Below are 14,266 nucleotides of genomic sequence, written 5' to 3'. Positions count from 1 at the left end.
GTTTCCCCTGTGGCAGACTAGGGATAATCCTAGCCTATTTTATGGTGGGTGAGCAAAGTAATCCCGCTGGCTCCGTTAATGGTTATAAATTGCTCTGAGATTCTGACATTAAAGTGGCGCCACATAAAGGAGCTGGTGTAGCAGCGTGGACTGAGCGCAGCTCTGGGAGCAACGACTCCTGGGTTCTCTTCCCAGTGTTAAGAAAGAGAGTGAGGGAGGGGACTGGGAATTAGGACTCCTGGGTTGTCTTCCCAGCTTTTGGAGGAGAGCAGAGGGGGGACTTGGCCTCAGGACTCCTGGGTTCTATCCTTTGCCCATGAGTGCCATAGGAATGTTATTAACTCCTCGCTCCAGAGGGCTCTGAAACCACAGGGTGAAAAGCTCTAGCTAAAGGGGCCAAATCCTGAGACCTTTACTCCCTCGCTCCCCCCATGGCCCAGCCCGCTCGTGCCAAGCAGGGCGCCAGCCAAGCCATTACCTTTCTTTATCTTTTGCCCAGGGCAGATGGGGCCACCGTTGGTGGCCGCCAGCCCCAGGCCAGGCACTTGCAGCTTAGGGGACGAGAGCAGGCTGGGGGTGCCGCTGGGGGAGTAGCTGAAGAGGGAGCCCCCGAAGCCCTGCCGGCGGCCCTCTCGCCGGTTGCTGTCGATGGCGGCCTGCAGCTCGTTGGGATTGCTGAGCCCTCGCTTCTCGCACTCGTAGGGGTACAGGTACTTCATGTATCTGCCAGAGGAAACGCCCCACTCAGCCCACAGAACCAGCCACCCGCTGCCCGCCCGAGAAACCTCCCAGCCCACCCGCCGAGGAGGTGGCTTCCGCAGGCCAGCCGCTAACGCGGGCGCCTGTCGGCGTTGATCCAGAGGTGCCTTTTCCCCAGAGCCGCGCCGCCTCCACGCCTTCAAGCGAAAGGGATTTCTGTAGCTCCAACCTCTCCCCATCTGCGTGGTGGAAGCAGGAAGTCTGGAGACACCGACACTCTGTCCTGCACCAGCCAAACCTTGACAAGGGCCAGTCCAGATCAGCCTCTGGCTACAGACGCCCCTTTCTCCATCCGGGGCGGGGAAGAGAGAGCGGGTGCGGATCCAGCAGAAAGCAGAGCAATCTGGGAAATGGGGAGGGGACCCAGCATCCCACACACTCAGCCCCACGATGGGCTGTGGCCGAGTGCCACCCCTTAAACAAACAGTAGATGATCCCCCGCCACCAGCTGCCTCTGGCCCTTGCTGGACTAAGGAACCGCGGCTGGGATCTCCCAATGCTGTGGGAAGCTGGGATCAAGCACTAGGCTCGCTGGATGGAAGGGCAGAGCAGCCTCCCACCTGCCCAGGGAAAGCCCCCTCCCGCCCCCCGGATCGCACAGCACTTACTGAGTGCGTAGCGTGAAGGCAGCGCTGGTGATGGAGGTGGGCAGGTTGAGCCCTTTGGTGATCTCCCGCCACAGCTTCTTGTTGATCACTTCCACCAGGCCCCCCTTCTCGGTCACCAGCACGTAGAGCATGTAAAGATCCAGCACCTGTTTGGCCATGATGGGGATTCGGTTGACGGGGGTCCCTGTGGGGTGGGGGTCAAACAGAAGAGCAAGTTGCAACTGGGACGTAGAAAACCTGGATTCCATCCCTAGCTCTCGGACAAGTCACCACCCTGCTCCGCACCATGGTTTTCCAGGGATAGCTCAGTGGTTTGCGCATGGGCCTGCTTAACCCAGGGTTGTGAGTTCAATCCCTGAGGGGGCCATTTAGGGATCATGACAAAAATCTGTCTGGGGATTGGCCCTGCTTTGAGCAGGGGTTGGATTAGATACCTCCTGAGGTCCCTTCCAGCCTTGATATTCTATGAATACCTCCTTTCTAGCTTTTCAGGGCAGGGACTGTCCCTAAGAACATGTATATTATAGAACCTAACATAATGGGGCCACGATCTCAGCTGAGGGCTCTGGGATCTACAATAATGTGTGATTAACACGAAGAAGGAAAAACTTGCCCTTCAGATGAGATTATCTTTATCCTGAGTGTGCCTGGGACATGTTTTTGAAGAAAATCCTTTTTGTAGCAGCATGGAAAGGTCCCCTAAATTCCACTGGCTGTTTCATCTGCGCTTAGCACAGGAATAACCCCAGCCCCCTTCCCAGCACGCCCGGCTGGTATCCGATTGTGGGTGGGGGAGGGTTTGCATATTTGCACGGTACTATTTAAACATTTTTTTATTCACATCCCTGCCCCTACTCTGCTGGGCTGGGGCCAGTCATGCACACATTTGAAGGAGCCTGGTGTATTGGACTGGGCTGCTATAGAGACCCCACTGCCTATCCGAAGGGGTAATTTTCTTGGACTTATCTGCCGCCCTGACCTGGTCAGCAACAGTTCCTGGGAAGTGGTAGGGGGCAGGGAGGTACCACGGCGGCAGATAGGAAAAGGATGTGATGGAGCAAGAAACCCAACCCTCCCCGCACAGGATACTCTGGCCATTTTCCACCGCTCTGTCTTTGCATTAGCGTCAGATGCACGTCACTCTCCCCAGATCCTCGCCCTGAGACGGCAGCAGCTCCTCCGCACCTCCAGTGTGGGGAGAGGAGCTTACAGACACCAGCTGGGTCAAGTCCAGCACCTGGCGCTAGCACTCAAAGCCCAGCAATGGGGCTTTTAAGTGGACGAGGGAATTAGTTATAGAGCAGAAAAGATGGAAGCCACCGTCCCAGAGCATGACACACCAAACTGTTGTGCAATGGACCAGAAGGGCCCGTCTACTCTGGTGAGCTGGATTTAAAAACCCACGAAGGATCACAGCTGAGACACCGCTCTTGGCTGGGCCAGAGGGGGCGAATGGGCCAATGCCTTCAAATCTGAGTTCACACCCCAAAACGGAGACTAGAGGCCAACCGGCTTGAGCCCAAAACTTTCCCCGAGAGTCTCTCTCTCCCAAACAGGGCTACAGAGTGTCCCCCACCTTCCCAGCCCCCAATGCCCTAGGAGGCACCAATTTGTAGGAGAGTCAGTGTCATTCCTGATAAAAATTCCGGGCTGGGGCCAGGCCGAGGATACTTTAAGGATGTGTCTATTATAAAAACTGGATGCAGACCATTATAGAGAGGAGATGATATCATCTCACTCTTTTCTTGTGCTCCCCTCCCCCAGCTTCATCCATTTCTTTCTTCTCTTATACGTAGATTGTAAATTTTTTAGAAAGGGGCTGACGTTCTGTTGTGTGTTTGTGCAGCACCTAGCGCAATGCAGCCCTGGTCTAGGACTACAGCTTCTAGGTACTTCAGTAATACAAATAATTAATAACAACATGCCTGGTGACCCTCAGAACACAGGAGGGAGGGCCCTGCCCATACAGCTGACTGTCTAAGAAAGATCTTACATTTGGTCGTTTTTCTTTCAAAAACAATTTTCAATGAAAAAGAGCCTTAAAAAAAAAAAAAGTCTCTGGGGACCCCTCTCCCTCCAGAATATGTGAACAAGATTTTTCATCAACATTTTCATTCTGTTTGGAACGTTCCAGTTTTTCAAATTTTTTTTTTTTTTTTTTGCTTTTAAAGCCAAACCTTTGTTGTTTTGTCAATGTGCCCCCTACCCAGGCTATCTCCTCTCCCATTTGTCACAGGAAAGCAGGAGGGGGGTGAGAAAAGGGGGGAGGAAGGATTTGAAGTTTGCATTTTTTATTGGAAAACAAACTTTTCCATGGAGGGGAAAAAAAAACAACCTTCTCCCCCACTCGCCCTCCAAAAAAAGAAAAGTTTTCTGCAAACCCCCTTGGCTCCCCAGCTTCCTACAATGCAGAGCAAAGAGTGTCTGAGCCAAAGCTAATGGGAACCTTTCCAGTGGACTTTAGATCAGGCCTGTGGGGTTTGCCCTCCGAGGGCTGAGAAAAGTCAGGTTGGCTCTAGCTTTTCCCCACACCTGCCCTGGGAGATCCAGGCCAGCGGGATCCGTACCCTGAGCTGTGAGAGGGAGAGAGAGAGAGAGAGAGAGAGTCTGTGTGTGTCTGTGAGAGAGAGAGAGACGGATGAGATGGGCAAGGCACCCTCAGTTATATGATATGAGAAATCAGATAAGCAGTACAGGGGCTTCCCCTAGAGGGTGCAGTCCCCACTGTTCACCCCATCCCAGTACAGTGCCTCCCTCTGACACCGTGGAGGTGCGGTGAGCTCAATCTGGATCAGACTCACGTGGTTGCAAGCCAGTTCTTACAGTGGGATCTCTGCAGACCTTGCATCATTAGTGTATCAATGGCAGCTGGGGCTCTAGGGTTTGATGGCCCTCTGAGAGTGACTTCCCCTCCTTGCCCCATAGGGCTAAACAAGGGGGTGGGGTGAGTGCCAACACTGCATGCAAGACAGTCTCTGCCCTTCAAGCTTACAGGCCGCGATGGATGGACCACGTGGTTCCAACCTAATGGGCTGAAGCTGCCCCAGCCCCTGCGCAGGCAGAGGTCCCTGACCTCAGCAAAAGGCATGTGTGTGGGGGATGATGCTAGGACCCCATGCAAGGGATCTGCATGTCCCTGAACCCAGCTGCCTGGTGCCTGGCTGGATCCTGGCTCATGGCAGGGGAAGGAAGGAGAATTGGGACCTGATCCAAAGCCTGCTGAAGTCAGGGGAAAAAAGCTGCCCGTGACATTAATGGAGTTTGGATCACGTCCTTGGGATGTGGCCAACCTGGATCAGCCAGCGACGCACGATCCCAAGGAGGCGGCACTGTAATGCCGGGCTGCAGCAGTAGCTGGATGGGAGGGCGGCCGCTGTTTTGTGGTGCGTGGGCACTGGGGGAAGGATCCGCCCCACCCTAGCCCTCTACTGAGTCCAGCTCCGTACAGCCTGATCCGGCCCATCGCAAGCAGGGCTGGGCCTTCGTGTGCCAACAGGCGTCCTGGCACCAGACGCGCTGGTCGTACGTCGTCCATTCAGGGGCCGGAAGCCGAGCCTGCTGTGCCAGAGCCAGAACGTCTGCGGTGGCTGGTCCCGGACCGTGGCACAAGCTGCCTCAGGAACAACGGTCCATCCCAAACCTCCCCACCTTCCTCTCCAAGTGCCAGGCGTGTTATCTCTGACCAGCCTTCGCGACCATCGACACAGAGCAACGTATGTACTAAAAAAAACCCGACCAACTCCGCTGCCCATACGTCACAGCCACTATGGGAGGGATGTCAGGTGCATGGCTTAATACACAACTGGGAGGCGCTCGGATACTCGGGTGAGGAGCCCGGTCTAAGACCAGAACTGCAGGCGGTCCCTGGATTGAACTGGCCAATTCTGAAGGGGCACACTACGACCACCGGCGCAGGACCCAGTCAGAAGCTGGAAAAGAAACGATCCACTAAGCAATCGTGAACAGACATTTGTCAAAAAAAAAAACCACCATCACAATGACAACCAAACAACACAACACACACTCTCTCTCTCTCACACACACACACAATTGGTTTGTGGACGAATTTCCCCATCCCTAGACCAGTCATCTGCAATGAATCACGCGACCAGCTTTAATGCTACACTTAGCAAACAGCTAGTTCCAGCCAGTATCATTCTGAACCTACCACCCTAGTACAGAGCTGGGGCCGAGCATGGACAGGAAAGGGGCGGGGATGGGGGGGTGGAGGGAGTGCGGACACAGGATGTTTATATAAAGCGGCAGAGACCACATATAGTCAGGGAGGGGGCTGGGCTGTAATACATCCATTTATCAATAGCTGCCTGAAGAATCATGCCGATGATTCAATCAGACAAGTTGGGGGAGGGCTGGGGGGTGTCTTGATCTCTGGTTTATTATAGAGGGGAAGGGTGCAAAGGGTGGGGGAGGGAGGTGGCAAAGTCTGAAGTGGGGGGGGAAGCCAACGAGGATTTCTCCTCTCCCGCTTCTTCCGTTATTGATTTATTGCCTTTTTAAAAGCAAGAAACAAAATCCCCACCCCGTGGTGATGCTGCTGGTTTATGGCTGCTCCCCGGAAGAAGGGACACAGGCCAGCGGTGGAGGGGGGTTATTGTTAAACCGCAGCTACTTAAATGGTGCTGATCACGGTTCATCCCTGGGAAAGCTTGCTCAGCTGCAGTTGTTGTCAGCAACAGAGATTATTGATACGGTGGTAGCACCTTGAGGCCGTAAGAGATCAGGGCCCTATCACTGTGCATGTGCAGACCACAGGGCAGTCCCTGCCCCAAAGAGCTTACAGTCTAGACAGACAAGAGAGAGGAAACAGACTTCTCCTCCTCATTTTACAGATGGGGAAGGGAGATTAAGTGACTTGCTCAAGGTCACTCAGGGACACAGTGGCAGAGCTGGAAATGAAGTCTGGATCTCCTGAGACCCAGCTCAGTGTTTTAACCTTATGGGTCAGATTTTCAAAAAATGTGCTTTGTTCGTTTAAAAATCTGGTCACTTATTCTGGTCCCTAACCAGGAGCCGAGGGCTTCCGGGGTATGTCTACCTGGCCAAAACAGACTCATGGCAGTGAGTTTCAGAGCCTGGGTGAACTGACTTGGGCACGCAGGGCTAAAAATAGCAGTGCAGACATCCAGGGTGTGGCTGGAGCTCAGGCTCTGAAACCTGGTGATGGGGGAGGGTCTCAGGGGAACCCAGGCTGTTCTGAACCCTTGTGAACAGCAGCCAGCCCACAACCCAAGTCCCTAGCTCCCGTGTTCCCACCCTTATGTCCGCCATAGCCTTGCCCCTACTTGGGCCAAGCAGCAGGTCTCAGCGCGAGGCTGAATCGGACAGTTCACACCTCTTAGTTCAGACTGTCTGCAGACTCAGGCAGATATTCCCACATCAGATACACTCAGGTCCCCTTTTCAACTCTTAAGATTGCTAGCAATGTTAAGGCTGGCTGGTTGGTGCTCACATGGCTCAGAGTCTAACCGATCCCCATATATGGGCCTGGGAAGGAACTGCCCGCAGGTCAAACTGGCAATGACCTTGAGGATTTTTTGCCTTCCTCTGCATCACGCAGGTGCGGGTCACTTGCCGGGATTATCGGGGCACATCTCACTTAATCGCTTCCCCATCATTAATAAAGGAGGGCAGCTGTGATTTGTGTGATGTGTGGGGAGGGATAGCTCAGTGGTTTGAGCTTTCGGCTGCTAAACCCAGGGTTGTGAGCTCAGTCCTTGAGGGGGCCATTTAGGGAACTGGAGTAAAAAAAGTCTGGGGATTTGTCCTGCTTTGAGCAGGGGGTTGGATCATGGGTGCCATGGCACTCCCCAGGGCATCCATGTGCACCTGTGCACTGTCCAGTGGACAAGCAGCTGCTGAAATGCCACCAAGAAGCATCATCATCCAGCGGCATCACCACCAAAATGCCACTGATTTTCAGCGGCATTTCAGCAGCGACGTCTATTGACGTTGCTGCTTCTCAGCAGCATTTCGGCGGATGCTCATCCGCCAGCCACGGTCCTCAGTTACTCATCATTCGGCACCCGCCAGACGAAAACGGTTGGGGACCACTGGACTAGATGATCTCCTGAGGTCCCTTCCAACCCTGATATTCTATGATAATTGTTATTTGCTGACTTGCATAAGCAATGCTGTGATGAATCTGCCAGCACCTGCATGGGAGTTTACAACTGATGTGCCAGCCCAATAGAATATCCGGTGGCTTTTCTCCTCCAATAAGGCTAAACATATTTCCCCAGGACCTGGGTGCGATTTCTGAGGAGGGCAAGGCCAAGCGTGAGCAGATCCAAGTGTGTCAAACACACAGGTCTCGTGTTTAGCCTGTACCTGGTCACCCTCCACGGCAGCCTTGCTAGGTAATTCCAAGAGGCGTGAATTTGTTCTGCAGGCTCAATGCTCATGCTCAGACTGGCCACCTACCCTCCAGGATTACCACTGCCACGTAATCTCAGCCTGCCCCCCTGCTGTTCACCACCTCACATTGTTCTCCACTATATTCTGCCGACAAACCCGTGAAATCTGCTTTTGGCATCCTCCTCATGGTGGTTTTGGCAGGCAGCGCGGTTGAGTGACGCAGGCGTGGGGCTGGGAGTCGGAACTGCTGAGTTCTGTTCCTGGCTCAGCTGAGGCCTGTGGGTGACCCTCTGGAAAGTCACAGCCACTCTGTGCCTCAGTTTCCACCCCCCAGCCCTTCTGGAAAACGGCAACAGCGATGCTCTTTCAGGAGCTTTGACAACCACCGCTGAAGAGCGTTACATAAAGTATTAATTACTACAGGATGAAATCAAACCCTGTCCTCTTATGCTCCCCAAAACTTTCCCTCTGACCATGGGAAATTAGCTTCCGAGACCAGCTTTCCAAGGTTCCTGCACACAGTAACAATATCCTCCATGAATTCCAGCCGCTCGGCTCTGGGGGTGACCTTTCCTGCCTTGGAAACGTGTTGATTTCAGCCCTGCAATTGCTAGGGCTCCTCCCTTCCCTCCCCCAGTCGAGGAGAGTCCACACCTTGCTGGCTGCATTGTTTGTGGAAGCGCCAGGGGCTGGGAGAGGACTCAGAGGATGGAATAAGTAAACTTGGCCGATTCTTTCCCCCCCTCCCCGTTTCCTAGATGCTGCCTGCTTGACAAAAGGCCCCACGCAAGCAGCAGCACCATCTGCTTTCCTTGGGAACCCGAGCCTGCCACTGAGGCAAACAGCCCCCCTCCCCTCCCCCCCCCCCCCCACTGTAAATACAGCTGCAGAGTCGTTTTTGCATCTCTGAAGCGGCTGGCTGGAAATCTCCTCCCTGACCCATGGCTGCTTGGGAGATGGGGACCGGCTTCTCCCCCTCAACATGCCTCTGTCCTGCCACCGTCCCTCTCAAAGGGGAAGGTTTGAAACCAGCTGGGCTCAACCTTCCCCCTACCTCCCCTACAAGCCCCAGGCTGCTGTACAAAAACAGAACAAGAGGACAGCCCCTGACCCAAAAACCTTACAAGCGCTAGTTCTATTTGGGCCCCCGTGAGCTGGTCTACTGTTTTTCACTCGCACTTGCCCTGTCTTATCCCTGCAAGATATTATCCCAAACCTGGGGCACTTGTGAGTTCCTGGCTATCCTTACATTGCATGTGTCACGGAGTCACCGGGCGATGCTCTGGAACTGCTCCCCACCAAGCCAGGCAGGACTTTGGGGAGCCTCCTCTCCCTTGGAGCAGACTTGTTCAGGGCAAGAAGCTCACACGTCTTCACCTCCTGGGTCTCTCCTTGGAGCATTCAGCATCCTCTGCCCCTCCGTGCACTTCCCACAGCGAGTCCGCCCCAGCGGGGTCCTGGGGAAGCCACAGGGTCCTGCCCCCCACTTTGCAGTCAGACGTGACTCTTAGCCAGCCAGTAAAACAGAGGTTTATTCGATGACAGGAACAGGGTCTAAAACAGAGCTTGTAGATACAGCGAACCGGACCCCTCAGCCGGGTCCATTCTGGGGGGCAGTGAGCCAGACCCCCCAGGTCTGCCCTCCACCCTTGACCCCAGCCAGCTCCAGACTAACAACCCCCCCAGCCCCTCCTCTCTGCTCAGCCCCTTTCCGGGGCCAGGAGGTCACCTGATCCCTTTGTCTCCAACACCTTCAGCTGGCACCTTTGCAGAGGAGGGGCCCAGGCCATCAGTTGCTAAGAGACAGAGTGTCAGGCATTTAGGTGCACTGGCCCTTTGCTCTGCCAGATACTTAAGAACTGCCATGGGGACACTGAGGCACCAACACAGTATTCAGAGAAAACATTAAGAACTTTCCCAGTTCGTCACATCTCTCCCCCCTTCGAGACCGAACTGAGCAAGGTCACTCCAGCCAGTGACCTGGGGAAGTTCGAACCCACCAACGTTCCCATGGATGCCCCAGCATCTCTCCCATTCCTTGATGTGAGTTACACCAGGACAGTCCAGTCTCACGCCCTCCCTTAGGTCGGGTGTGCTTGATGGCACTTGCAGGCCGCATGTAGGAAGGTTTATGCGGCTTGAACCCTTTTGCTACCCCAATACCTCTGGGGTTCAAACTGGGACGGGGTCTTCTCCCAGCACTTAAGAGCCCCCCTCTTGGCCTTGGCCAGCTCTGGGCTTGGGCAGCCGCTTCCCACTTTGTGGCCCAGACGCAACACCTCTGCCGTCCCCCCTTACACTTTCCAGCTTTTAAGGTCAGTCCCACCTCCTTGAGGCAGCCCAACCCCCTCTTCACCTGGGACACCTGTTCCTCCCAGGTCTGGCTAAAGATGCACGTTATCAGTGTCTGCCAGGGCCAAGTTCTCCATCGCCCTCTGCTTGTCTAGAATCTCCCCAGGCGTAGGCATGGGGTCAGCATCGGACACTGTGATGGCTTTAAGCTTCTGATAGCCCCCATAAAACCAGCTCATCCTGTCTCCCTTGGGGATCAGCCCCACGGGTGAGGCCCATGGGCTGTAAAACGGCTGGATCCCATCTAAAGCCAGCATGTTCCTGACCTCTCTCTCCAGGTTCTGGGCTGCTTTCCCAGTGACTCTGAACGGGGAACACCTGAGGGGGAGATTGTCTCCCACCTCAGGGAAGAGATCCCCCAGGGGGTCTTCCCCCTTCTCCTCCCAATCCTTCCTTTCCGGGTCCAGGGGTCCCCTCACTCTCCTCCCATCCAGCAGCTCGAAAGGGAAGAACCCTGTGGATTCCTGGGGCACCACCAGCTGCCTCCCGATTCCCCCCAGTTCTACTTCTCCTTGGGGAGCCCATTCCCGGTACAGGAATCCCTTCTCCTGCAGGACTCTGTCCCTGCAGCCTTCCCCAAGGAGGTTTGCAGTGCTGTGGCCAGCAAGTTCTCTCAGCTTCTCCAAGGAGGGATCCTTCTGCAGCTCGGTCTGGGATCCAGCAGCTGGGGCAGGGAGTGGGACCTGCTCCCTCTCGCTGGCTGGGCCTGGGGTCACAGCCTCCCTGAGCCCTGTCCCTGGTAGCTCCCTCCCTGCTGTGTAATCACTTCCCAGCAGCACGTCTGGACCAGGCAAACCTGTTTGGCAGCTGACCTGCCCTGCCTGGGTGTCCCTGCACTCAGCTGGGGTCTCAGCTCCCCCCGTGCTCAGCGCTGCCCTTGCTGTCCCAGTGGGGACAGGCAGCGAGCTCTCTGCTCTGGTCACAGCATCAGAGCCAGCGTGAGCCCCCTCTCCGGTGTGCAGGGGGGCGGGGAGCATCTCTCCCTCCCACTCAGCCCTAGGGGGCTGGTTACAGGCAGGCAGGTATCCTGAGCCCAGCAGCCACTCCCCCCTGCCAGCCAGATTATTTGCATTTTCACTGACCATTTCCATCCTAGCCAATTGGTTCCCTGGATTAGAATTCAAACCCTCGGCCGTTACAGGAGCGGGGCCTGGATCCTGTCCCATGGGGAGACAGTCACCCCCCAACAGGGCCTCCCAGCCGATATCCTGGAGAACCCCAACTACCAGCCAGCCGGACCCCTTCTGGGTCTGCACAGGGATCTGGGCCATAGGCAGGGTGAGGGGCTTCACCCCAGGGAACTTCACCCAGGTCCCACAGTCCCTCAGCATCTGGGGCTGCACCACCACAGTTCTCCCTGTGCCAGGGCCTCGCCCCCGCAGGCGTGTTTCCCCACTAACCCCTGGGCAGCCCCCTATGTCTCTCTGATCCACCATCACCAGTCCACGCTGCTGCTGCTTCTCCTGCAGCTTTTCCTCGGGCTCTTGCTCTCTCTCACGGTCCTCTTGCTCTCTCGGGCTCTGCTCCCATCCCATCCGTCTCCAATCTCCTGATAGGGAACCCAATCGTGAAGACCCTCGTCTGATTGGGGACCAGACTCCCGGGGATGCCTGGCTGATGCTCCAGCTGCTCTCAGATCCTCTTGTAGCCCCATCTGGGCCAGGAATCTGCTCCTCAGAGCGGTCCTTCTACTCCAACTGCATGATTAACTGTGCCTTGGTGAATTTCCCCACGTGTAACCCTCTCTTTGTGCACAGGATCACAATGTCCTTCTCAAGGAGATGGTGATAGGCCATCACTTCACCGTTCCCAAGTGGCTCTGGACTCACAGGCCTGTGTGCTCTTGGCTCCTCCATGGTTTCCAGGAAGAACCCCTGGTGTGCCAGCCCTTCTCGTGATCACCACCTCTTTGCCAGGGTCGAGCTGCAGACTCCTCCGCCCCTGGGACTGCTCCTGCCATCCCCAGGGGAACCCTGCTACTGCAAAAATCCTTCTCTCTCCCAGGGTCGAGCGGCAAGCTCCTCCGCCTCTGAGACTGCTCGCTGCAGTCCTCAGGGGGACCCCGTTACTCCAACAGTCCTTCTCGCTGGTCACACACTGCCAGAGGTTAACTGCCCCCTGAAACCCTCCCTCTCTGAGCCTTCAGCACGCCTGGTCCTCATTATCCCTCCTTTGTTTTACTGCTCCCCAGTCACTTACTGCAAGCAGCGCCATTCACGGGGTGCAGTACATCCCGCCGCTGCCACCAGTTGTCACGGAGTCACCGGGCGATGCTCTGGAACTGCTCCCCACCAAGCCAGGCAGGACTTTGGGGAGCCTCCTCTCCCTTGGAGCAGACTTGTTCAGGGCAAGAAGCTCACACGTCTTCACCTCCTGGGTCTCTCCTTGGAGCATTCAGCATCCTCTGCCCCTCCGTGCACTTCCCACAGCGAGTCCGCCCCAGCGGGGTCCTGGGGAAGCCACAGGGTCCTGCCCCCCACTTTGCAGTCAGACGTGACTCTTAGCCAGCCAGTAAAACAGAGGTTTATTCGATGACAGGAACAGGGTCTAAAACAGAGCTTGTAGATACAGCGAACCGGACCCCTCAGCCGGGTCCATTCTGGGGGGCAGTGAGCCAGACCCCCCAGGTCTGCCCTCCACCCTTGACCCCAGCCAGCTCCAGACTAACAACCCCCCCAGCCCCTCCTCTCTGCTCAGCCCCTTTCCGGGGCCAGGAGGTCACCTGATCCCTTTGTCTCCAACACCTTCAGCTGGCACCTTTGCAGAGGAGGGGCCCAGGCCATCAGTTGCTAAGAGACAGAGTGTCAGGCATTTAGGTGCACTGGCCCTTTGCTCTGCCAGATACTTAAGAACTGCCATGGGGACACTGAGGCACCAACACAGTATTCAGAGAAAACATTAAGAACTTTCCCAGTTCGTCACAGCATGCTACACCCAGGGTAGAATTCAGATTCTCCTGGTCCAGCAGCACAGGCTGAGCTAAAGGAGACTCTCTGTAACCTGTGAGCTGCTCAGGGGCCTAAGACACACACACTGACAGTTCCGATTCCATCCAGTAGAGGCCAGTAGTGCACACGGACACGAGTGACTTCAATGCAGGTCACCAGCTCCTCCGTACAGAGTCACACGCACCAGCGGCAACATTCTCATGATGTGTCTTGGAGCTGGCATCTCCGTATGTGCCGCAAGATTTCCTGCTCTGCTTTCCCAGCCCATAGAGGATGGGCCAGGGCACTGTCTTTCACGGTGAAGCCTCTCCTTGATCCCTTTCCCCATATGCTCCCCGCTGAGCCTCTCTCCTACACCAATAGGGCCAAATTTGGACCAAATGTAGGTTCTGGCAAACACTACAACTGCTGGGATTCTGCTGCTGTGAAGCTTATGGTCCGTAGAAATGTTCTCACTTTTTTTTTTTTTTTAAACAAAATTAAAGGCCAGTGGAAGCAGTTTGACACAACCCAAAGGCTGCAGGGCCAGGCTCCTGCAAAAGGAGCCTGAACAAGAAAGCCGCGCAAAACTGATAAGCAAAGTGAAAGTGGTTCCTCTATTTCCACTGTCCACACTAAGAAATGCAGGAAGTGAACAAACCAACCAGCGAAACTGGCTCAAACTCTGTCAGATTTAATCATCCCAAGTATTTTTGTATCAAAGAAGGGAATTAAATATATATATTCCTAACTTGACAGCGCCCCTTTGATGTCATAAGCCTAGATATGGCAAAAGTGACAAGCAATTTGGGGTGCCTGACTTGAGACACCTTCAATGGATCTGATTTTCAGACAGTGGCCAGGTCGGCACTTCTGAAAAAGGAGGCACGAAAAAAAATCTCTAGTCGCTTTTGAAAATATCAGCCCAGATTTTTCATCCGTGCTATGGCATTTGCCACAGAGTCGCTTTGCTGTGTTGACTCTGTTCATTGTTATTGCTCGGTGTGAATGCAGCAGCTCCCTGCTCCCGAGCCAAAAGCATGTTTGAAAAGCACATCAGGGCTCTGAAGGAGCGGCTGGAAATCGTGGATTCTACCCATGGAGTGAAGCTGCACGGGAGGAAAAGGGATTCCAGCAGCCGCTTATCAATCCTGGTAGCAAAATTTCTGATGCAGCATCGCATCCGCTCAAAAATATTAAGAGATGCACAGCAGGATAGATGGGCAGAAGAGACAAGGGAGCAAA

At 55.0% G+C, this 14,266-nt stretch overlaps 1 protein-coding gene across 3 annotated transcripts in view; it reads right to left on the bottom strand.

Annotated features, from left to right (window-relative positions):
• Positions 1 to 14,266, bottom strand: part of ARID3A (AT-rich interaction domain 3A) — a 93,650-nt gene that overhangs the window by 6,853 nt on the left and 72,531 nt on the right. For all 3 annotated transcript variants that reach the window (XM_050933902.1, XM_050933900.1, XM_050933901.1), the window contains exons 5-6: positions 1,368 to 1,551; positions 479 to 723 (exon numbers count right to left, since the gene is read on the bottom strand). In XM_050933902.1, coding sequence (XP_050789859.1) covers positions 479 to 723; positions 1,368 to 1,551 — 429 coding nt within the window. The remainder of the gene's footprint in view (positions 1 to 478; positions 724 to 1,367; positions 1,552 to 14,266) is intronic.

This window comes from Gopherus flavomarginatus, chromosome 24 (genome assembly GCF_025201925.1).
Source record: "Gopherus flavomarginatus isolate rGopFla2 chromosome 24, rGopFla2.mat.asm, whole genome shotgun sequence".
Taxonomy (NCBI): Eukaryota; Metazoa; Chordata; order Testudines; family Testudinidae; genus Gopherus; species Gopherus flavomarginatus.
Note: the sequence above shows the minus strand (reverse complement) of the source record. Positions and strands in the feature narration are given on the sequence as shown.